Source organism: Barbus barbus (genome assembly GCF_936440315.1).
Source record: "Barbus barbus genome assembly, chromosome: 41".
Classification (NCBI taxonomy): domain Eukaryota; kingdom Metazoa; phylum Chordata; class Actinopteri; order Cypriniformes; family Cyprinidae; genus Barbus; species Barbus barbus.
In genome coordinates this window covers 19,346,148-19,372,585 of record NC_136719.1, presented here as the reverse complement: position 1 = coordinate 19,372,585, position 26,438 = coordinate 19,346,148, and the positions used below count along the sequence as shown (strand labels likewise).

Below are 26,438 nucleotides of genomic sequence, written 5' to 3'. Positions count from 1 at the left end.
TTTTCTTACCCCATTTATGAAATAACTAAAATAAGAACAAAAATAATGTTTTGTAGTAATTTTAATTTTATATTGCTAAAAATCAAGACAAAGAAATCCTGAAAACCTCAACAATCATATCAATTGTGTCTTTTTATTTCTCCTTAAGAATAGAAACATCTGAGAGGTTTGTCTGGTGCAGATAGAGAGCAAGACAGATGGAGGCTGAGAGTCTGTCCTTTCCTGGCCATCTCATTCAAACGACCATTTTTAATCGATTTCTGCTTTCATTCCTTTAGAATATGTTTAGCAACACGCAGATGCTGTCCAGCTCACTAAATCTTAAACAGCCGAGACAAAATGCAAAACATTTGCTTTCCATCTCATTATAACAAACGTCTGCCTCTCGCGAAAACAATAGAGCACATTAAATCAACAGCAACTGTGTTTGATTTGCCATTCGCTCGGTCGTGGACACAGCGTCTCGATCGGGCTGCCAGAGCCAGACGTTACCTCACAAAGGCAGTTTAGAGTGAGGAAATGCTTTATGGTGCAGGTAATGCAGCGCAACATCACTCCACGGAGACGGACAGGCAGACATAGACATCCAGTAGCTTCTCAGGGCCGGTCAGGACAAGACCTGCTCTTCAACTCTCACTCTCGGTAATAAACCATAATTGGAGGATATGACACATGTTAGATGTCCTATTTTAAACAGATAGTCTAATATTTATGCATCCTGTCGGCTAAAACATTGTTTTCCAGTGTCTAAGCAGCTGTACCTGAATGGGCTGTCAGCATTTGAAATAATTTGATTCACATTTGACCCACATTGGACAGAAAGCTGTCATTGTTTTCCATATTGAGGCTCTCTGAGTGCACCCTAGGGCCTGAGCATCGGACATTGGGGGGGGGGGGGCACACACACTCGCCCGAGGCCCTTTTCCTCAATTGTCTATATAACTTTCTGCCATTCGTGGTTTCCTCCTCGTAGATGAACGTTATAATGCCGTGTTTCCGCATACAGTTAGCACACTCAAATTAGACACAGACACACACACACAGTGGTTGGGCACTGACCGGCAGTAATGGCATTAATGGTTCTGGCCTACATACAGTGTCTTCCAGGCGTGTGTGTGTGTGGAGTGCACAGGACACAGAGCCAGACGAGAGCAGGAAAGGTTAGATTTGCATACATAATAACTGAACCCAATCTCAAAACATGTGGCGGCTGAACAATGATACTGATGTTAGATAGTGTTTAAAATAACATGTTTTTCACACAGAGCCAGACTTTTGACTATCACCATGAAGTCTGGTCTATTTTGTCATTTCTTGCAGCCAAGAAGCGCCCATTGGACAGGAAAACACCGTCTGACTGATGCAAAATCACTGTTTTTACAATTAGTTTAGAGCAAGGTATTTGCTAAATCAAAATACCCTGACGTACTACATTTTTGCGTACTATAAATTAGAGAAAGAAGCATAATTGTACACATATTTAGCATTCATTTTATTAGTCTGCTTCCTAGTGTGACATCAAGATATTCGGTGTGAAATTCCGTCTGTTCAGACCAAACATTCGCTTGCTGTCAATACAACAGATTTTTTTATAATAAAGATGCGTTTTTAAACTCCTTTCCATCATGCTGGCAGTAAATCTGGCCAGCCAATAAGATTCATGCTTTTGGTCACATGACCAGAGCTGAAGTAACTGAACTGCTGAAGTGTATCCAACTGTGTTTATTCAGCCCGTCTGCTGTTTTTTTTTTTTTTATGCATTGGTCTGAATAGACAGATCACGTAGGAAAAATTGGGCTGAGCATTTGTACTGATCGTTTTTTTGGTGGCCTTTACTAACTAGTTGTTTTCTTCTCTTTTCTTTCGCTCTCTTTCTTGTTGTCACACTTATTCTCTTCAGTGCCACTGCTGGTCTCCTTCAGTTTATCAAATGCTGTTTTCCTTTATGTCTTCTGGTCTTCTTTTACACACACATACACTGGGAATCGGTCTGTCCTTTTTTGTTCAGTGGTTTGTCTCTGTGAGATCAGTCAAACACATTTACCTGAGATTTGTTTAACACTGTGTAATTTTAACCTCTTTTTTTGTTCAACCCAAGTTCATATTTCACTCCAGGTGTATGAAATAGCATGAAACCTTCAAGTTATGTTTTTATTTAAGATTTGGTGCTAAACAATCTGTACCATACTCATATACTTGTTAGAGATACATGACTGTAAGGCCCAAAACATACTCAAGTACGTAAACAGATATTGCTAGCTATATAAGCTAAATGTTATGTCTCAGTAGAATTATAGATTACTGACATATTTGTTCATGTTTATTTGACTATAAGGACCCGAAATATGCAATAGTAGTCATTTGTGTAAACCGCCAATGTAAACAGATTAATTTTACCTTAAAAAAAATACTTTTCCTGTCTCTCAGGTAAATTAATGTTGTGGCTTAGCAATAGTTTGAGGCAAAACTTGCTAAGAAAGTTAGCTATAGATAGCTAGCTTCTTAAATAATTTTGAAAAATATTTATACCAGAATATTATCAGCATATTAGAATGATTCGTGAAAGGATGCTGAAAATTCAGCTTTGTCATCACAGGAATCAATTCCATTTTAAAACATATTAAAATAGAAAACTTTTTAAGTTGTAATCGTATTTCACAATATTGCAGTTTTTACAAGACAAGCATTTATGTTTGACCGCTTGCATACATTATGTTTCTGGCCTAAGAACTTAACAGTCATAGCTCAGGCATTTCCTTCCTATTTCACCTCTCACCCTTCCTTTAGATCCGTCTCTATCGGACAACCTTACAGAAGTGCTGAAAGAAACAGTAATATGTGGAAATGTATATCAGCTTTCCTGTGTTTCTTAGGGAGGGTCATTTGTGGAAGGCAAGTCTAAAATCCCCCTCGAGCCCTCGCAGCACCTCTGTTCTTATAATATATTGAACGGCCGAGACAATAACACACATCTGGTTTCCACCTCCCTATGGTTCTGTCAACATGATTTGCGGCATGGAGTATAGTCGTCCACTGCTACTTCAGCCCCCCCATATGTGTGCATCTTCTGTATACGAGGGCACGGCAGCATGTCATTAAGGGGTGATGGAGGTGTACACTGACGACAGCAGGAAGCGAAGGACCTCAACTGAATTTATAGCTGCAGTCACCCATGAGAGAGGAGAGCTTTGCTGTTATGACCCCCTCCTCTTTACCCACAATGCATAGAGGTTGATTTAGTGGTGATCTTGTCTTTGTAACAAGACCTCCAGGTTTTGTTCAATTATTGATCTGCTAAGGGGGTATTAGGTGTGTGTATGTGTGTGCATTGTCAATTTAGTGTGGCTGCATGATGTGCTGTCTCTTCTCAGTTTAGGACAATGGGACCTGCTAGCGAAAATCTCAATGATTCTCCAAGCTTATTTCTGTACTTTTGTCTGTTTTGTGTAAGTGTGTGTAAACATTATGAATGGATCAGTAGACTAGTTCATGTTTTTTTTTTTTAGCTTTAATATTCATGTGAATATTTTAGCATCACCAGCTGATTAATTACAGCAATTACATTTTAACCATTATTTATATATATATATATATATATATATATATATGGATTAAAAATGCTACAATATTAAAGAAATAAAAATTGAAAAATTAAAACATCCTCCCATAAAGTTGTTGATACTAAAAATTCTAAAATAAATATGAAAAAATAGATGTAAAAAATATATATTAATTCTAATATCTTAATATTATAATTATAACTACTGTATTTGTGTGAAGGGGGATAGCTTTTTATTAAATTTGAGCTTTTTTTCTTTTAATTTATATATAAAACAATTATTTAATAGTTTTTAGAATCAACTTTATGGGAGGTAATAATAATAATAATAATAATTGAATATTATTATTCAATATAATAATATTATATTAAATATAATATTATATTTTTGAATATTTTAAATAATATTTGAGCTTTCATATTTTAACATCTTTAGCATTGATATTGTTAATATGTTTAATTAGCTTTGTAGGAGATGAAGGATTCATCAGAATGATTCAAACCCAAAAATCTTGAGGTTTTTTTTTTTGAATGGTTAATTTAAAAGAACTGGTTCATGAGAGTCAGTTGATCATAGATTGACACACTACTGGTGTGATGTGTTTTTGATTCACTTAAACAAACTTATAAGAAATAATTGCTTGTGAATCAAACTGCACTGCTTGCAATGTTTTTGATTTACTAAAAAGAGCCAGTTCATAGGAGTCATTTGCTCAAGAATCTGACTACACTGGCAGTGGTTTGTTTTTGATTTACCAAAAAGAGCATGCCTATAAGAGTCATTTGTTTGTGAATCTTACATATGTGTTTGGTGCTGATTGATGCAGCAAAGTCCACATATTACATTAAATTTATGAAAATATGTCATTTAACACAACACAATACAGTATATGTAGATTAGTCCAGTTTCCTTCTAACAAATGCCCACACCCAAAACCTTTTTTTATGAAAGTGTGTCAGACATATGTGCATTTGTTTGTGCCCATATGTTGTGGAAAGCTGTCATATAAGCACGTGTGATCAATTAGCACACATCTCACGAGACTCACCATAAACCTGTTCACAGGACGTATGCACTGCGCAAAACGAGAACGTGTGCTACATTGTGCCTGATTTCAGAGGTTGCGTGTACGTATTCTCTGAGCGGGTCAGCGCTAGGGCTTACCACTGTAATACCCCCTGCATCCCGCGGGACGTGTTGCCGTAGTTACCATGATGGTGGTGGCTGATCCTGGGCATTAGGGTTGTGGCCTGCTTTTCTATGGCCATGAAAACAAGCATGCTCAGCAGGTCACATGGCCCTCATCTCCGACTACAGAGGGTCACGTGACCCTTATCGCTCTCTACGCCCAGGAGGGCCATCGAACGAGTGGTCATTCCTGGTAGGACAGTAGAAAGCAGATATTGCTTTGAATGAAAACAGCGTATTTGAGGCGTGAGGGGCCAGATAAGCTACAGCAGGTCCGTAGGGAAAGCCGAACAGGTCATCTGATAAGAGGAGCCCTGTCTCTCTCACACACACACACACACACAACTTTTCCTCATACACAGCTTCCAATAAAAACAAAGCTGTGCTCCGTCTCTCAACACTTTGTTAGTCGTTTTCTCTTTTTCTGCTATCCTCATTTCCTCTGTCCTGCTTTCTTTACACGCTTTATGCCTCCATTTCATGTCTGTGTATAGATGTAGAATGGCACTGTCGAGAGATTAGTGTGAGCTTTAATCAAAACCCTTTATACAATTGCCTCGCAGGTGGACCAGAAGTTGATTTATTATCATCACAGCTTTCTCTCTCTTCCGCAATCGCTCTCTCAGTTGAATTATTTAGAATTCACTTTAATTAAACTACCAAAGCAGTACAAAATAACTTAAATATGGTAAATTATCCTGCAGCTTTTTACAATACTTGATTCTGATAGGGTTGTGTATAAATAACCATTTTATTTAGTTTTTTTTATTTAATTTAATAAAATTTTATATCTAGCAAAAGCATACAAATGACACTTCAAGGAACATGCATTTTTTTCTTTAGAAAATAATTTGTTTGCTTTTGATAATATACTATATATATATATATATATATATATATATATATATATATATATATATATATATATATATATAAATTAAAATAAGACTAAATGAAATAAAATAATATATTTTTTTTATTAAAAGCATACAGATGACACTTCAAATCACATGTATTTAATTTTTTTTAAAGAAAATGATTAATAAAATAAAATAAATAAATAAAATGGATGATTTGTATACTTTTGAGTTGCAAGCAGAATCCGACCTACTGTAGTCCATTCTGGGGATCCAACAACAATCAGGTATCTTTACACATCTGGAAGTCCCGAGAGAGACAAATAGATGGCCATTGTGAACGCATCATGAGAAAGAAAAGAAAGAACAGATAAGGTCCCTGGGTATACTTGTATTGTATCGTAAGAGAGAGAGAGTGAAAAATAGACTGACCTTATCAAAGGACAAAGACTGAAAGAATATTACTCCCAAGACGATGTAAGACAATGAACTGCATTTGTGTAGAAACAAAAGGAAGAATAATGAATAAAAAACAATTCCTAGAAATGCACTGAATAAATAAGATCTACATGAGTTTTTTTCTGGTTAATAAGGCGTAGCATTGTACATATTTTTCTAATGCATCTTTAATGAAGTTAGTATGAAGTTGATAAAGCAACAAACGTCATCTAATAACCTCAGACAAGTATATTTCTAGAGGCAGAAATGTTTAATTACAAGGGTGATAGTCTCGCCTGGCCAGACTTTTGATTTACGCCATAAAGTCTCGTCCTCATTGCAGCTTATTCCGGCCAAAATCCTACTTAGACAGGAAGAGACCATTGCGTTGGTCGTGTCATTTAAGGCTGAGACTACTAGGAGGATAAATGAGGCTTTTATTCTGATTGATCTGAATGAATCCGGCACCCGTCTCAGTTTCCACAAGCGGCTGACATGCGTTTCTTTATCATTATTATTATTTATTTATTTTTTTTAAAGAGCATGCACTCAGTTCGGTTTCAGTGTACTTTTTGTTCACTTTGTCAAATTACAGCCTGCTAACTTGAAATACAATATGATTGTTCTCTGGGGAGAAATTTGAACTGTTTTGTATTGCCTTCCCTTTTCTGTTTTCCTTTCAAACTGCAACTTTAGATATCATTCACTTTCACTTTAAGCACTTAAATGATAAGAGAGCGAGACAGAGAGATGCATTATGCTCACGCGAATGATTTGGCGGCGCAACAAACGTTTTTGTAGTTGCATTGATAGAGTGTGCGTAATCATGCACCTATTGATACTAAATTCACCACAGCGGTTCTGAGCAGCTCGGCTGTCACTAATAATTGTGTTGTCGCTTAAGGTCGTTTTGGTTCCTCTGATCAGGAACAACCCTGACTTTCTGTTTTCACTGAATCCCAACTGAGATTTGAGATTTGTCACACTTATTTTGATCCCTAATGTTTATCTTGTAAAAGCTGTTGTATATTATTAATATTTAAATAATCTTATGAATGGCTATCCTTTATACTTTAAAGCTTAAAAAAGGCATGTTACAGTGTGTTCTCAATCAGTTGAGTCTTTTAATGTTGCATACAAATTTGTCTGTGGTTTGTTTTAACATGCTGTTTTTATGTTGCTTTGATACTGCTTTTATGGGTCTTGCTGTCGTGGTGCAAATTAGAGGGGCTGTATAATTCATGTTTACATTATTTTTCTCCTCCGCACACAATTAATAGGACACACAATCTTATAGTGAATACTCTGCCTGCTCTCCGGAGCAGAACACAGTTTTTTCTTCTGAAGCTTCTCTACAGGTCTGGTAAACATGGATAAAGCCATTGAGAGTACAGCAAAATCCATAATAGAGGCTGAAACCAAAATTAGTCTCATTCTAACTAATTTTTGTCATGAGCAAATATTCTCCTTAATATCGTAAGGTCTCTGAATTTAGAAAGGTACAACACTGTGTATACGAAACTCTGTGAGAGAGAGGAAACCTCAGCGAGGAATTCAGCTGTATAATAAATTCTAATGCAAAACAGTTCAGGCCAATTAAGTGCAGAAAAACACCATATAACCACTGGTTCAACATTAGTTTTACCTCAAACTCATTTTCAGTGATCTCACTTGGACACAATCCACCAGTCTGGCAGTGGTACTGTCGTTTTAAGACTTCTCTAAATATAGCCGGCTGGCCGTAGCAGCGAGGCTGCGTGTTGGCATTTTTGGATAATTAGGGATATTTTTGATCATGTTTCACCACAACCCCTTTTTATTCAGAACTGGTTTCTGTAACCAGCAAGAAAAAAGCTGACTCTAAGTTGTGTGGGTTTTAAACTTAGGTCAGGTAATATCAAAGCAGGAAGATTCTTAGGAAGTTTATCTAGACATGAAGTCCTCCAGGCACTTTTGTTTCATCTCATGGAATTAGACTGACCTAGTAATTTGTATTGTACTCATGTGACCATAGGTAACTGCTGAGGGATTTATGATGACATGCATAACTAGTTTTTCCTTAGACTACTGGTAGTCTTTAATTGCTTGTGGTTGGATTATCTATAAAATCTGACAAAACTGGGAAAAGGAAAATACCAATCATTTAAATTTTGTAGGAATTCATATTTTATTTATTATTATTTTATTTTTATCTTTGAATATGTTTGTGATCTACCATTGTTATTGGAAACATGAGCAGGGCTGTAACCACCATAGACATAAATATATATTCAGAATAGTGGTTAATATTATGTTTTAATGGCACATTCTTATAGTTATACATAACTTTTGTTTGAGTATAACTTCCTTTTTGTGCTTTATTGGAGTGTTTTTAATGAAAACCATAAGTTAGAAGTTGGTGACAGAAGGAATGGGACTCAGCAAGTTGGTTTGGAACTCATTAAAGAAATATCCGTACATTGTGAAGCAAAGTCTAGTTTTAGTAAGCCATTATGATTAGGTGCTGATTATGCATGTGTATATATAGCATATCACACGAGTGCATATGTTTAGTTTATGATGGCTTTATTTGCACAATGAACTTCACATAGGCTCAAGAGTATGTTAAACAGACTAATGAAACTGTTTAATTCTTTAGGGATGTTTTACTGGAAAACAGACAAAATTATTAAACATTTTTTAATACTTAACTAAATTAAATGAATTTTGAGCCCTTCAAATAGTTAAGCATCATAGTCAGAATGAAAGTGTCCACTCACTCCCGCTCTCTTGCTTTCTCTCTCTGTCCCTGAGAGGTTGAGATCTGCTTAAGTGCTCAAATGCATCTGGATGGAAAGTGACACACGGGCCGAGCAGTCTGTTGCTGTAACACATGCGTTATGGGAGATAGTGTTGTAGAACAGCAGCGAGAACAAAAGAGCCTGTTTTCCACTGATAGAAACCATCAGAAGACAGAGAGAGAGAGCGAGAGAGAAAGGGAGAGAGGGCTTGCTGACACCAGAATTCTTCAAGCTGACACAGGTGATGGATTAGATGTGTTATCCAGGCGGACTGGGGCTCAGAAAAATCTCTCCAAGAGCAGAAAGAGAGAGACAGAGAGAGAGAGAGAGAGAGAGATACTGCTGCGTCCAACAGACCTGAAATATCTATCTATCTATCTATCTATCTATCTATCTATCTATCTATCTACACTGTAAAAAATTACCATGATTTTAACGGTAAAAAAAACTGTGAAAATGCTACAGTAACAACCTGTTAAATGGTGAGCTGTAAACGGTAAGCTCATGTAAAATTTACAGGGAAAAAACATAAACTGACGTTCCCAGAATTCCCTGCGTTGCATTTAAAATTTTGTTTGAATTTGATGTTTTTTCTTTGAAATAACTATGTTTCTTCTTAGTTTTTTAGTGTTTATTAGGGTTGTATGTTACATCTAATGTTGTTAAATGAATGTTTATTGCATATTGCATATTTGAGTTTAATGAGTCTCACCATGATGGTGTTTAGTGCTTGTGTGAATGACACTGTGCACCTTCTATATATATTGTTTAAAAGCTGCTTGTGATGGGCTTTGTTTTGTAATGTGACTTTCTCATCACCACCTGCATTTGGTGGTTACCAGTATATTTCAAAGGTACAAAACAGATTTCAGTACTTCAATAGGTTGGTATATTAGCATTATATCAGTTAATGAAATTCCAGTATTTAACTGTAAATTTAAGTTAAAACCGTGAAACCTAAAATGTTGTTACCGTATTTTTTACGGTAGAATTCCGGCAACCACAGCTGCCATTTTTTTTACCGTAAATAGTCTATCTATCTATCTATCTATCTATCTATCTATCTATCTATCTATCTATCTATCTATCTATCTATCTATCTATCTATCTATCTATCTATCTATCTATCTATCTATCTATCTATCTATCTATCTATCTATCTATCTATCGTTTTGTATGTCTGTCTCACTATCTCTCAATCGTTCTAACCGTTGTTCTGTCATTCTAACTTTGCATAAATGTACATAGTCAGGTTGGCCTTTTTTGACAGTTAACCCTTTCGGTTAGCATTACCCTCTCGCTTACTGGATAAGCGCTGACATTTGACCTGTGAGAGCAGACAATTTTGAGGAATCCCCTTTAGTGTAATTGGATTCAGTGTGTTCAGGTGGCAGAGTCTCTCTCTCTTTCTGTGTGTCTCGACATACTGCATGAGCCTACACATTTAAAATGGATTACGGAAGATCTGAGATAGGCCACGGGACAGATTGCTCTGTCAGTCTGAGTTCTGTCTCTGACTCCCTCGCGCTCCCATGCACACACATTTAAACAAGGACATCCATTGTGCAAGAGTCCCACAGCGATTGGAAACGATATTCTTGAGGTCTGCGCTTTTCATAGCCTTTTTCATAGTGAAAAAAAGAAAGAAAAATACATATGGGAAAGACATTCAGATTTTTCTGGTCCTCTTTCTGCTTTGAACATTCATGCTTAATGTGGTTTAGAGGTTATGGCTAAAAATAGACAAGAGAGTAAATATTGTTGCTGAATATCTTTGAGCAGGTTTATGTTTCAGTGCTTTGTGTCAGAATTAAATGACCCTCTTACGCCTGCCATCTCTGTCATGTAATTACTTTAAAGGAAGATTGAATTGTGCTTTAATAATACGTTTCGAGGTAAACAGAGTTGTGTATCCCTCTGGTTGTGGGAGGGTTATGTGGATGTGAGCATTCAAGATGTTTGATTTGTATTCAGTACGTTTCTAGGATGAGAACAGTTAGTTAACATGAATAATCTGAAATGGAATCTATTCAAAGCGAGGTACCCTAAAGGTTCTTTCAGATGTGGGTGCGCGGATTCACGTATAAAGTGCTCATGCACAATGTGGGAGCGAGTGTTTTGCAGTATGTTATCATGTTAAACAGCGAGAGAATTTCAATGCGAGTCTGGTTTCTCTTCAAGCACTTTTTTGTAGCACACTTACATTCTCACATCAAAAGCGTCCTCTTGGCATGAGCGTGTAACTGGAAGGGACCGGCGGTCTCAGAAGTCCCTCATACAAATACAAACACACACAAATGCACATAAAACAATATGTACACAAAGAGCTACTCATATATACTGTAGAGTGCCAATGAATGAATTTGCAAAGTGAAATATTTGAAAGAAATGGAGGAAGAGACAGCATAGCATGCATATAAAAGTAAACTATATGAACTATATACAAACGAGTATATATAAATAAATAAATAAATAAATAGCATTGCATTAAGGAAGTCGTGGCCTAATGGTTAGAGAGTCGGATTTGTAATCCAAAGGTTGCGGGTTCGAGTCTCGGGCCGGCAGGGATTGTAGGTGGGGGGAGTGAATGTCCAGTGCTCTCTCCACCCTCAATACCACGACTGAGGTGTCCTTGAGCAAGGCACCGAACCCCCAACTGCTCCCCGGGCGCTGCAGCATAAATGGCTGCCCACTGCTCCGGGTGTGTGTTCACGGTGTGTGTGTGTGTTCACTGCTGTGTGTGTGCACGTTGGATGGGTTAAATGCCGAGCACGAATTCCGAGTATGGGTCACCGAATTCCGAGTATGGGTCACACTTGGCAGTATGTCACTTCACTTATTATACTGACATGATCTCAGTGCTGACTGGCATGAAAACACTAGCACATAAAATGCATTATTTAAAATGGGCGAAGCACACAGAATACTGTGTGATTGTTGGGTGTAGTTTAGCGTGGGCTCTGCTGTTGGAGCATCTCTGAATGAGAAAGACAGCAGCACATTGCAGCCAAAGGGACGGCAGCCATCTACAATGTACATACGGGAACAAGGGAGGAAAAGAGAGAGAGAGAATGTGCCAATAATGAAAATGCAATGAACAAATGTTCATATATATATATATATATATATATACGGAGAGTTCAGATGCAAAAGCCTCTAAGTGCCATCTGAAATTTTCTTCTAAAATTAGCATTTTTAATCAGGCTCCTATATTTACCTATATCTCCTATATTTACCTTTACCTTTACTCCTTTATCTACATGCATGCAATGTCGTAGTCAGTTAAAGCATGAAGTTACCAAAAAGGCGATTAAAGCTGCCTTAAAACTGTGCGTGCATGTAATAAGTTATATATGAGTTACATTAAGAACATGTCTCTGAAATGGTTTTCAAAACTGTCCTGGAGCATTCTAACACTGTCTCCCTCATCTAACACACCTGATTAAACTTGTCAGTTCATTAGTAGAGACTTTAAGACCTGAAATTAGTCAGATGTCAGATCCACGTCACGTTCAGCATCTTAAAGTAATTGCAGCCAAAATCAACCTAATAACCAGCTGCTGTGATGTATGTTCATCAGGAATAATTCATCAGGAATAATCAACTTTTATACAGCTGTAAGTATTTATCTGTATTTAGTTTAGAATTTAGTGTTTGATAACTTTATTCAATTTCTGTATATTTCTGCTGAGGGGCACAGGTAGCCAAGCTAAATATAACATTTATTATAATGAGTTTATGTGAAGATTGTTTTAAGTTCACTTAAATTAGAAATTTCTCATGCGCATCTCGTCAGTAAAGCCGGCTCCATGATTGGCGGTAAATCTTCGTCACCTGTTTTCAAATGGAGTGGCAGTTAATACACAGAGCCGTAGTTCACTGACAAGCTACACAATATCGCATTTATAATCGAATGTGATTCATCTGTGTTATTGAACGTGATATCGCCTAGCTTGTCAGTGAACTACGGCTCTGTGTATTAACTGTGTATTAACACATTTGAAAACAGGTGATGGAGATTTACCGCTAATCACAGAAGTGGCTTTACTGACGAGATGCGCAATTAATTGCACAGCCCTACGCTTAATTATAATGTAATATTTAATGGCTATAGTCAATGGTTAAATATTAGGGGAAATTGTTTAATAGGGAAATCAGTATTACTTGGTATCAGTGATACTGGCCTTCAGTCATAAAAAAGATGCAAATTATTATTAAACAAATATAAAAAATATGTTGTTTGTACATTAATTTGAAGATCGAATGTTAAATTACTGCAATATATATGTATATTTAAAAACTTTAATGTTATGTGGGATTAATCGCGATTAATTTCACAAAAAATGTGCGATTAATTAGTTAATTATTTTTAATCGATTGACAGCACTAATATGGGTGCGATTTGTAGAAAAAGCAGAAGGGGGGATGCTTTTAAAAAAAAATTCTCGTGTAATCTAGGCCTATTAGCCTATAGGCGTATTAATTAAAATGATTTCATTTTATGATCATTCAAACAACGAATAAATTATATAGAGAAACCATTGCGTCACAAAATGAGTCATTGTTTCGAAGCGCTCCAATTGGATCGCGTGTCGCGAATCATTTGATTCAGAACGGGACTTTGCTTCAAAGCATGTCTCATGAATCAGAACGGGACTTCAAAACGCATTTTGCAAATCATTTGATTTAGATCGGGATTTCCGAGCGGGCTCGCAGGATTTTTTTTACCCCCACTGGGATTAAATAATTCAGCAGAGTCAAGGATGCATAGACCAGAGGGGGGGATATCCCCCCCAGCAAATCGCACCCTATATATATATATGCCTGATCAGGTTAGAGAACACCTGACAAGAGTTCAGAGAACATTCCTTCATCCAGAATATCTCCAGATCCTTCAGATTCACAGCTCCATGTTGATGCTTCTTCTCTTCAGTTCACCTCACTCATTTTCTACAGGGTTCAGGTCAGAGGACTGGTATGGCCATAGCAGAAGCTTGGTTTTGTGCCCAGTGACCCATTTTTGTGTTGTTTTTGAGGTTTGTGTATGGATTATTGTCCGGTTGGAAGATCCAAACATGGCCCATTATAAGATTTCTAACAGAGTCAGTCACCAGTTGGTATTTGATAGAATCCATGATGCCATGTGTCTAAACAAGATGTCCAGGACCTCCAGCAGAAATATAGGCCCACAACATTAAAAATACAGCAGTATATTTCATTGTACACATGGGGTACTTTTTATCCCTGAGTGCACCAAACCCATCTTGAGTGTTTGCTGCTAAAAAGCTCTTTTTTTTTGGTTTCATCTGACCATAGAAGCCAGTCCCGTTTGAAGTTCCAGTCGTGTCTGATAACTGAATATGCTGGAGTTTGTTTTTGGATGAGCTAGGAGAATTTTTCTTGAAGCCCTCCCAAACAACATGTGGTGATGTAGGTGCTGTTTGACAATTTTTTTTAAGGTTTTCTGACCCCAAGACTCAACTATTTTCTGCAATTCTCCAGCTGTGGTCCGTGGAGAGTCTTTAGCCACTCAAACTCTACTTCTCACCATGCATTAGGACGATATAGACACACGTCCCCTTCCAGGCAGTTTCATAACATTTTCTGTTGATTGGAAATTCTTAATTATTGCCCTGATGGTGGAAATGGGAATTTTCACTGCTCTATCTCTTTTCTTAAAGCCACTTCACTAATTTGTGAAGCTCAATTATCTTTTGCTGCACATCAGAAATATATTCTTTGGTTTTTCTCATTGTGATGGATGATCCCTCCTGTTTATATTTCTGTGAAACAGGAAGCCATGGCTGGATAATTCCATGTTCATAATCACCCTGGAGTGTTCAAAAATGTGTAAGATACTGTACGAAAATTACAATTCTGCTCATGATCGTATGTTTTCTTCTTTCTCTTTCAGATTCGTGTTGATGGTCCTCCTCAAGGTGGTGTCCAGTATGAAACTCTGCCGGTCATCAAAGACGGAAGCCCTATTCTCAGAGACATGGCCTTTTCCCTGGACAACAGCTACATCTACGTCATGTCGGAGAGACAGGTCTGAATATATACATGTATATGCTTTCCCCTCCCGTCGTCTTTCTTCCATCCATAACAGCTGTAGGACGGAGAGAACGTGACAATATCCACTAATGAAAGAGCAATGGGAAGAGAGTAGAGTGACTGTGTCAGTGAAGGAGAGAGTGATTGAGGGACAGCTGAAGGAGGAGAGATGGAGTGAGAACAAGGTCACTCTCTCTCTTGACAGCATAATGAAGAGAGAGAGAGATGGAGAGAGACCCTGCTCATATAATATCAATACACACAACATTTCCCATGGGATGCATTTTAGACTAAAGGTGGGTGGTATGAGTCATTTTATATCACAGTAACCCTATACATCACAGTTATGGAAAACTCAGAGTAAAAAAGATAATTGTGACTATTTTTCAACAGCGACTTTAGTTTGTATAATTGTGGCTTTAAATCTCATGACTTGAGTTTCATAATTGTGGTTAAAGTTCTTGTTTTTGTAACTTTATTTCTCACAATTGCAGCTTTATATATCACAGTGTGACTTAATTTAGGACAGTTTGAGTTTTTATCTCACAATATGACTATATATCTCAGAGTGTGACATTAGTTCTTATTTTAAACTTTATCTCACAATTACCTTTTTTTATTTCGGATATGAAAATAGGTTGTTGCTCCAGAGGTTGTAGTTTTTTTTTTTTTTTTATTGGAAATTCATACCAAACATATTTCACATAATAAAGCAGAATGCTGCTTCACGGTATTCACAAAATGGTGTTATTGGATAAGTTGAAGCTGTTGTACAAAAAAAGCAACTATAATCACTTAATAAAGAAAATCAGTTTAATTCTTTATTAATGCACCAAGTTGCATTAACAGTTACTTTTGAGTTTGTTAAATAGCTTAATATATAATTATTTGAATAATTGTTAGTGCAATTATTTTTTTATATTTTATGTATTATTTTCTATAAATACAAAATGTGTTTAATGTAATTACTATTATAGTATTTTTTGCTTTTTTAAATTGTGCTATGGAAATACTGTACAGCATAGCAGAAACTCTTACAGCTGACATATTTCTTGCTCTGAACAATATACTATTATACTGCCCAGCCCTATTTTAGACTATAAAATTAAGTGAAAGAAAGGAAGAAAAATAGAGAGAGAATTTCTAAAGGAGAAAAGAAGGAGAAAATACTGTATCTGCTCTGAGATGGATGACCAGGCCGGTTGCTTACATCTCCAGGCTTTTTTTAGCATCCATTCTAGAGGTTTGATATCCCCTCTGGGTGCCGTGTGGGCAGTGGGATGGGGTCGGGTGTGGCAGGAAGGAAGGGCCGGTAATGAGAGCAGTGGTTTAATGCACAGCGGGCTGACAGGTTCACATCATATCGCTACACACGCTGGGTCAGCCCCACTGGGCAGCACGTGTGGCAGATGAGAGAAAAATGAGGAGAAAGAGAAGGAGACTTGTTGAGTCAGCACATTGTGTCTACGCACACATCTTGTCACCCTCTCCAGGGATGTAGAAGTGAGCACAGCATTTTATCAACTTTGTGACTTGAGTCCCAGGCCCTTGCATCACCCAGAACTGGTGACCATGAATTAACAGCGGGGATATAGACTTACAAAGACTCTGCTTTTTCTCTTTCTTTCTCACTCACTTATCCTTATCCCATGTACTTTCATTGTAAATGCATTTCTTTGCAAACTGAGGGACAAGTCAAAATGTACTTGTAGTTACAGTATATGGATCAGAGGTTTTCAAACTGGTGTTTTTTGTTTTTTATGAAGTATTTATTTATTTATTTTAATAACAAAATAATGTTTGTTTTTGTTTTGTTTTTTTGGGGGGGGTTCAAGTTTATGTTATGTTATTTTATTTATTAAATATGTTTACAGCAAATTTTTTAACAAATTGCTAAATGTTTACAGATAATATCAAATTAGCTTAGAATTTAGGAAACAACTTAATTTATATTCATTCATTGATTCATTTATTCATTTTCCTAATTAAGTTGTTGTCAATTCAGTTTAATTAAACTACCAAAGCAGTGCAAAATTAGTAAAAGATGGCAAGTTATGCAGCTTTTTAGGATACTTGTTTCTGATTGGGCAAACTTGAAAGTTGTGGCAAACTGTATAATTGTCCACTGGGACCAACCTGTTTTGTTTTGATTTGTTTTAAATATAGGTCAATGTCATTTTTATTATTTAATTAATATAACACTAAATATGTTTCACACAGTGTAAATAGGTCTTTATATTTGAAAAATGATAAGTGCCTTTATATTTTTGGAATGGGAATCATCATATTGATGGGGGGGGGGGGGGGGGTTGGCATCAAAAAGTTTGAAAATCCCTATTCTCTAATAGCACTGTAGAGGATAAATGTAGCTATTTGGCATCAGGCTGTTTTTTTTAAGCTTTATTTGTGTGTGTGTGAATCTCTTCACTTGCATTTAACAGTCTTTAGGGAATAGTATTCACTGAAACCTCAAAAGATTCGTCCCTCTCACGTAGTAAACCGATCCTGTCGTAAAAGAGCCATCAGCATGTTCTATCATTTCTTCACCCTCTTTTGTCCTGTTTTAAGTGTTTCAGGTGATTAATTCAATATTACAGCTTATTAAATTGCCGTGATGAGAGGCATCGCTGGGCTCAATGAGCTCTTTCAGTCTGACTCGGGCTCAATTGCTCTCTGAGGTATTTCTCTTCATAACGCCTGCCATATCTTCTGTGAGTAGTGTTAATATTCAGGATGCAGGTGCGAGACGTTCACTTGTTGGGCTGAGAGGAACAAAAAATTGTGCTAAAGACCGCACGGCCTCAGTCACCCCAGCGCACCGCTGTTTGAGGAGTCAGTTGGTGTAGTCACACTTCACACTTCACAGAGCACCAGGATTACCATTCACCTTTCAGCTCTTATGCTAGCAGGAAACAGAGCCGTCATGGCGGAGTGGAGCTCACCGTGGTCACGTATTGGGTGTAATTTAATGAAAACAGCCAAAATGGCTGAACTAGGGTAGTCATTGCAGCTCCATGGGGATGTGTGGTATAATGTCTATGTGTTCGCTGGCTAAGAGGAGTCAAAATGGCAGAATAGAGGCACATGGCAATCCTTCGTATCTCTGTCCTGCTATTATTCAGAAAAATGACAAGTACAGTGATGGTTTCAGATGGGATATGGTTTGATACATACTGTTATGGTCATTTACCATAATACATAATAACATCATATTTTCTATAACTGAAGTATAGAACAATAATATATTATATATATATATATATTTAGTTTTTAATATTATAATATACACATACATACTGCATATACAGTATATATATATATATGTGTGTGTGTGTGTGTATATGCATATATATATATGCAGTATGTATGTGTATATATATATATATATATATATATATAAATGCATTTAAGTTAGCACTAAATCACAGCAAAAATGTCTAAAATGTTCAAATTGGCAGAAATGATTGATACTAAATGACAAATAAAATAATATATAATAATACAATAAAAACTATATGTTTGAATTCTGAAGTGAATTTAGAATCACAACTTTGTAATATATAGTATAAGATATAGAAATGTATTTTATATATATTATTTTTTGTTTGTTTGTTTGTTTTTTGCTAAAAAAAAATATAAAAAACTAAATTTTAAGTACATAAACTACTTTCCATAATCTTTCTGTCTAAAATGTAAAAACAGGTTGAAACAATTGATGCTGGTAATTTTTAAACAAATCTATTTCATTGGCTGCACCGACATCACTTAGTTATAAAGGAATATTTTTTGTATACTTTATATATATTTTGCCATGATTCAGTCAGTCTGGTAATGGATAGAATCAAGTCCCATCCTGTGTTATTTCCCTCTAATTCTGAAATATGTAAATGTATCATATTATGGAACTCAAATGTGTTGCAAATGTTTTATGTTGTCATAAGGGTTATAAGGTCTATGGTCATTTGCCATTAGTGAGTGTATGTGTGTGCGATTTGATATGTGAAGAGTACTGTACAGATGGATGTGTGGGTACAGATACACAGAATACAAATTTACATACATGCACACATGCATCAGACACCGATGGATTTGCATTTAGCATTCATGCATGCTCAAACCAGCATGTAATCTTGCTTTACGCTGAGAGACACGCACAAGCACATTCCATTTTTATCCACTAACGCTTCACGCCACCTCATTTCCCATTCGGCATCTATAATTCTTTTCTATGATGCCGTATATTGTGCGTTTCCTCAAAGACTCACATAAATATAGCTCATTCCAAATGCATAGCCATCCCTCACTAGAACACAAATAGATTTAAAACGGATTGCCTCGCACTGACATAAAGAGAAATACACACATACACACATTCATAGACTTCGGAGGCCATTGTCTCAGTCTATATGTGCGAATGCCATGTTAATGGTCCGTAGTTATTGGTTAGAGCAACACAGTGGAACTGATAGACAAATGAGCTCCAGATAAGATGTGTCCACAACCAGAGCAGTCAAAAACACAGGTTATGGCAGTCGTGTTTACCGAAAGTCTGTGAAGGGCTTGAAAGAAAGAGCATTCAGAGCAGAGCAGGAGCGTCTGCAGTCTTAGATCACGCAGGCAGTGAGATGGTGTCCTTTCTGTGGTAATTCATAGTCTTGTGATAAAGTGCTTTGGCTGTTTGGCTGGGGAAGTGAGCCAGAGGCTAACAGCTACGAAAGGTCAGAGCTGTTTCAGCTGATAACAGCTTTACAGAGACAGAGGGAGAGAGCGGCGGGCGAGGGAAACAAAAAGGGAGTCGTTGAAAGAGACATGGAGACTTAGCGATGTCATGCACATTTGCAAAATGTGTGTCAAAGACCGCTTCAAAAATATCTCATCTAGGTTTTACATTCCAGCCTTTAACAGTCTTTACTTTTCACCGCTCTGCCAAACTGATGGCTCATGAGTGGGAGTCTGACGCTCTGTCTATCTTATCTATCTATCTATCTATCTATCTATCTATCTATCTATCTATCTATCTATCTATCTATCTATCTATCTATCTATCTATCTATCTATCTATCTATCTATCTATCTATCTATCTGTCTGTTGTTCTGTCTATCATTCTGTCTATCTATCTATTGTTTTATCTATCTATCTAAAAATAACAATTACTGAGTATTTATATTATTGAATTTAATAGTTGTATTAATGATTTTGAATCATTATAATAGGATTTTGTTTAGGATTGCATTTAAAAATATGTGAAAATGATTGATACTAGCAAAAATCACTTATTGACAGAATTTAAGTATAATATTTATTGTATATATACATAATAGATAGATAAATTAGATTTTATCTGGATAGATGTATAATATTTGTGCAATGTAGTATAGTGTTGTTTTTTGTGTTATTGTAATGTATTTTAGATATTACATAAAATGAACTATGAATAAAACGAGCGTGTAAATATTACTATGTGCATAGTACATACAGATATATTTGGTAAAATTGTTGTATATTTTATTTATATTGTTCAGAATTGAAGAAAATATGATGCATGTGAAATTGATCTGCCTTTTTGGATGAACTTGTGGCGTGAGCTCACTAGGGTTTGGAACAGCGCTTGTGTGTCATCTGTGCGACCTCACACAATCAAATGAGGCTTGAGCACTTGGGACAAGCAAAGCCACACCTGCTGCCATATGCAAATCCAGCACATGTAACCAACTCCACTCACTCTCATAGAAGCGTGTAAATCAAACCCTTAAACTGTGAGGAGGAAAGACATATTGCCTAGCAGGTTTATTCGACTTACCTTTTTGCATATCAGCACACAAAACTCCAAAACAAAGACTTTGTGCTCTGCATTTAACCCATCCAAAGTGCACACACACAGCAGTGAACACACACACCCGGAGCAGTGGTTAGCCATTTATGCTGTGGTGCCCAGGGAGCAGTTGGGGGTTCGGTGCCTTGCTCAAGGGCACCTCAGTCGTGGTATTGAGGGTGGAGAGAGCGCTGGACATTCACTCCCCCCACCTACAATCTCGCCGGACCGAGACTCGAACCCGCAACCTTTAGATTACGAATCTGACTCTCTAACCATTAGGCCACGACTAATATGATGTGAACATGTCTGTTGAAAGATTTTTCTTTTCTAAACATGCGTCATAAGTCGATTTCATGAGTTGGCTTTAAAAACCCAGCTCAAGATTTGACGTTGTCTGTCCCACACCAACTATTAAGAGTGGCGTGAAATTTGCATCGGCGTGACTAATGTGGAGAAGCTTGTGAATGAAGTGTCGGCTTTCAGAACCAAACCCGATTCTCTGCATATGCTTCTGTCAGTCATATAGTGAGAAACGTTTAGGTTGAACTTGAGAATCCAAGATCTGCTTCGTTCTCCCCTTCTCTCGCCTTCCCACCCCTGCTCATAAAAGCAACGTAACCGAGATCATCAACCAAATAAAGGAGCCTCCGTATTTCCGCCCTGGCAATTTCTCTCCCAAGTGCTCAGCTGTGAAATTTAAAATCCATGCATGGCTTCCCTTTTCCCCCTCTTGAAGAACCAGATTATTTGCTCTGTGTCTTTGCATAGCCTTAGCCTCCTTTGGTACACACACATGCTGTACCTCGAATCATATGTATGTATTTACCATTTTGATCTCTCGCTTACTCACACACACACACACACACACACACACACACGCACAGAAGGACATTCTAGGCCTGTGCTACCTTTGTTCAGGAAATGTAGGAAATTAACTGTGGTTATCAAACGCGGGGAAATGGGATTTTTCACCCGGAGTGAGATAGTTTAGAGACTCTCTCCTCTCTTCCACAGTCCATTCCAGCCGGCTTCTAAAATAACACTCTCCTTCCATTATCCAGCTGAAGATTGTCGACTCAGAAATCATCTCCGCGTTCGGTACTGGCATAACTCAAATTAGAGGCATCGCAAATAGAGGCGTTTGTGATTGAATGTTACATTTCTATTCTGAAAATAATAATGTAGTTTGACATTTAGGGGATGGCGTATTGATCTTGAAGCATTGATAATTCTAATGTCCAGTAGGGATGTCACAATAGGTCTTCCAGGCAAAAAGTGTAGTTTTTTTTAATCTTCTTATTCTAACATAAAATGTCTTTAAAATTGTGTTTTGGGCCATTATGCTTTGGCACAGTATCTGTCAAACAAACTAAAACCGAAAGCACAATATGACTTAATCTCTTCATTAAGTCTGCTTTCACTGCGCATTTCAAAGTGAAGCGAGAACTTAGTTCAGGCGATCAGCTCGTGATCCAGTGTTTTCCACGCCTCAGAACGGCTCCATTCACAGAGAATGAATGCAGTGAACTCGTTTATTGCACATGCTGAGTTTAGCGCGCATTTGGGAATGCAACAGCCACCAGTTAGGCTTTATTTTCGCGGCAGATGATTACAGCATTTCACTAGATTTGTAGTGAGACGCGTTTTTAAGCATGTTTTCACTGAAGCTGGGGTTTTCTTTCAAAATAAAAGTTCTACTGCCGTTTCTGTCAAAATAAAAGCAGTATGAATTGCTGCTAGCTAGCAGTTTAAAAGCAATCCAAATTCAAAATATCTCTTTCAAGTGTAGAAATTTGGAAAGAAGTATTGTAATTTCCCTACTGTAGTGTAAAGCAATAATAATATAGCCAAATATTCATTTTCGTTTATTTTACAGTGCAATTGTTTTACAATATATGGCTATTACTGTCATTGTTGTTAGTATTATTATTATATTCCAATTTGTTTGGCTTCCTAAAACATCAGTGTGAATGTAATTTAGACTGAGACAGTATACCACAAATAAAAAGAGGGTTGAGTCCCCTTTAAATTTCAGGTACAAGTCAATTCACAATTCAAAGTTTTCTTAGTTAAGAACATGGGTTGGAGCTCTTAATTTTGAACTCTCAAAGTGCATTAGATAGAATAATTTAACTTTAAAATGTTAAAATGTACAAAATAGTTTTTTTTTCCAATTCTTCATGTCTTTTTTTTATATATCACAATAAATATTGTATTGTGGATTTCATATTGGGATATTATCGTATCGTGAGATTTTGATATTGTTACATGTCTAATGGCCAGTATGTGTTTTTTTAAACTATTAATATTTTGATTTATGTAGCATGTTATGTTGCATCAGAATCAGAATCAGAAAGAGCTTTATTGCCAAGTGTGTTTGCACACACAAGGAATTTGTCTTGGTGTTATGAGCTTCCAGTACAGAAAGTACAAACATAGTGCAGACAACATATAATTAAGGTGATAAAGAACACCTTAATTATATGTTAATTAATTATAAGAATAACAATAGTAATAAAAATAAAAATATACAGAAAAGAGACATGACCATAGACAGAACTGTGAATGTGCATGTGTCCTATGTACAGATGAAGGTTTGATGGGTTATTTACAGATGTACAGTACCGGGGAGTGTTATGTGTTGTTCAGGTGGGATACGGCCTGGGGGAAAAAACTGCATGTCTCATACATGCAAATCACTAGCTTTAAATAAAAAATAAAAAATCATTGTATACATCAGTGATTAAAAATTTAATTGAATGTATATCACTAGCTTCAAAGTAAAAAAAAAAAAAAATGAAAAAAAAAAATGAAAATTAAAAGAAATTAAAAATTAAGACTTTTTTGACAATGAAATATTGAAAACGTTAAATGTATGTATTTATGTATTCATACTAATTAAATTCATACTCTACAAATTTATACGTATGTATTATTTTATATTATGAACAACTACATTTAAATGTAAATTGGAAGTTTTAAAGGTTTATATATAACACTGGGATTATAGTGTGTGTATGTGTATGTATATATATATATATATATATATATATATACACACTCACCAGCCACTTTATTAGGTACACCTGTTCAATTGCTTGGTAACACAAATTGCTAATCAGCCAATCACATGGCAGCAACTCAATGCATTTAGGCATCTAGATGTGGTGAAGATGACTTGCTGAAGTTCAAACCGAGCATCAGAATGGGGAAGAAAGTGAATTTAAGTGACTTTGAACATGGAATGGTTGTTGGTGCCAGACGGGCTGTTCAGAGTATTTCAAAAACTGCTGATCTACTGGGATTTTCACGCACAACCATCTCTAGGGTTTACAGAGAATGGAACGAAAAAGAGAAAATATCCAGTGAGCAGTTGTGTGGACGAAAATGCCTTGTTGATGTCAGAGGGCAGAGGAGGCTCACCAAAATTGGACATTAGAAGATTGGAAAAACGTTGCCTGGTCTGATGAGTCTCGATTTCTGCTGCGACATTCAGATGGTAGGGTCAGAATTTGGCATAAAGAACATGAAAGCATGGATCCATCCTGCCTTGTCTCAACAGTTCAGGCTGGTGGTGGTGGTGGTGGTGTAATGGTGTGGGGGATATTTTCTTGGCACACTTTGGGCCCCTTATTACCAGTTGAGCATCGTTTAAACGCCACAGCCAACCTGAGTATTGTTGCTGACCATGTCCATCCCTTTATGACCTAAGTGTACCCATCTTCTGATGGCTACTTCCAGCAGGATAATGCACCATGTCACAAAGCTCAAATCATCTCAGACTGGTAGACTGGGAGATTTACATCATGGATGTGCTGCCGACAAATCTGCAGCAGCTGCGTGATGCTATCATGTCAATATGGACCAAAGTCTATGCCACGAAGAATTAAAGCAGTTCTGAATGCAAAAGAGGGACCAACCCGGTACTAGCGAGGTGTACCTAATAAAGTGGCCTGTGTGTGTGTGTGTGTATATATATATATATATGTATATATGATAGTACTTTATATTACACTGAAAAAAATAATTGTATCAACTAGTCTAGTTAACATTTTTGATTTTGCTTCATTTATGCAAATGCTCTAATGTCAACTAACTGAAGTCCTGTCTGTGCAGATGATGCCCCCCAGAAATCATATCTATCCTGTGATTTACGCTCCGTGCCTTTGGAGTCTTTTGTTTGTCTTTGTTTGGTTTGAACTGCCCCTCATACTGCATGCAGATTGAGTTGGCCGTCAGCCACTGGTTTCTCTGTGTGTGTGGCGTTCTGTAAATGTGTGTGCATGTGTCTGGATGTCAGCGTTTGGGTGACTGTAGCGTGGTTAGGGGGATGGGGGTGTATATGATGAAAGGGCTAACAGGAAATCAACAGAGCAGAGGATGTGATTAATGAGAACAAAGCAGCATTAATATTCACTTAACAGAAGTGTGCGCACTCAGCTCTTGATTCTCATGCACAATGCACAGGAAGAGACCTGGAGCCTGGAATTCTGTTTTGCTGTAGTCTGTACAACAAGCTTGACTTAACAATGAGCTAAACTGAGGAATTGTGCCCAAAGTTCAGGCAAATTTGAAAATAAAAAAGTGCCTTCTTAGCCTCAGATGCCCCTAGCATTTTCATGACCTCTGGTCACTCTGTGAAAGTGCAGCTGCTCTTGCTATAAAATGGGAACAAGGAGAGTGTCTTGACCAGCGACCTCCGTCTCCCCTCTATCCACCAATCACTGTCATTCATGCTGCCCTGGACAAAGACTTAGATGAACTGTAGCTGCCATGGTAATTGACAGGGAAGAATGAAAATCTTCTTTTTTTAAGCATAACGAATGAGAAATGGGATCCATTGTATTCATAAGAAATTGGAGCAGTCCAGCTTATCCAAAGTAGGTATCGCATATCTCTGTTTACATCACAGTAGACATATAATAACATGTCAAGTTATATAAATAAACAATGTATTAAGTAGAAACCTGAACCTTATTTTTGGCAGTTTTGCCTTTTATTTGATAGGACAGTAGGTAGACAGGAAACAAAGTTGGAGAGAGAGAGGGGGGACGGGATCGGGAAAGGTCTGCGAGCCGGGACTCGAACACGGGAAAGCAACGGCGCTACATATCGTCGCGCTGCTCACAAGGCTATCAGTGCCGACTACCTCAAAGTTAAAGTTAAAGTAAAAATTAAAAAATGACTGCTCTCACTGTTTATATATATGTTTATATATATATGTGTGTGTGTGTATAGATTTCCACTTTCCACTTCATGAAATCAGTCCTTGTGTTGATATGGACAACAGGGCTTGGACAATGCTAGTCTGTGACACGTGATAACAAAAGGTCGTTGACGCCACACAGAGGCCTTTACGACTGCCTGACATCTGCAGGTCATTAAACGAACAGTGATGAGCTGCTAGCATGTGCATTTTGCTTTAGACAATCATTCTTCTTGATTAACTATCACAGCTTGCTAGTATACTATCTTCCTCGCACAATGGCAGAGCTGATTGATATGATATTGCTTGTTATTTCAGATTTTTAGGGGGTCACTGCTTGCACGAGAGAAAGTACAGGTGAATCGATTCCAATGATAGGGTGCACGTTTGAGTGTCAACGTGATGGCTTCACTTGCTATTGACAGAGTGACAGATCAGGATAAATGCCCCTGTCGATACATCCCGCGTCCAGTGTTATTGATGAAGCTACTTAGCGGACTCATTCAGTGAAAGCTGGTTCCAATCTCACACTCTCTCCA

The 26,438-nt window shown here is 37.1% G+C and overlaps 1 protein-coding gene across 1 annotated transcript in view; it reads left to right on the top strand.

Annotated features, from left to right (window-relative positions):
• LOC306860340 (plexin-A2-like) overlaps positions 1 to 26,438 on the top strand; it is a gene marked incomplete at both ends in the record, with an annotated part of 174,331 nt that overhangs the window by 38,860 nt on the left and 109,033 nt on the right. Inside the window, one exon of the mRNA XM_079401989.1 lies at positions 14,738 to 14,872. Within this exon, the coding sequence (XP_079258115.1) occupies positions 14,738 to 14,872 (135 nt within the window). The remainder of the gene's footprint in view (positions 1 to 14,737; positions 14,873 to 26,438) is intronic.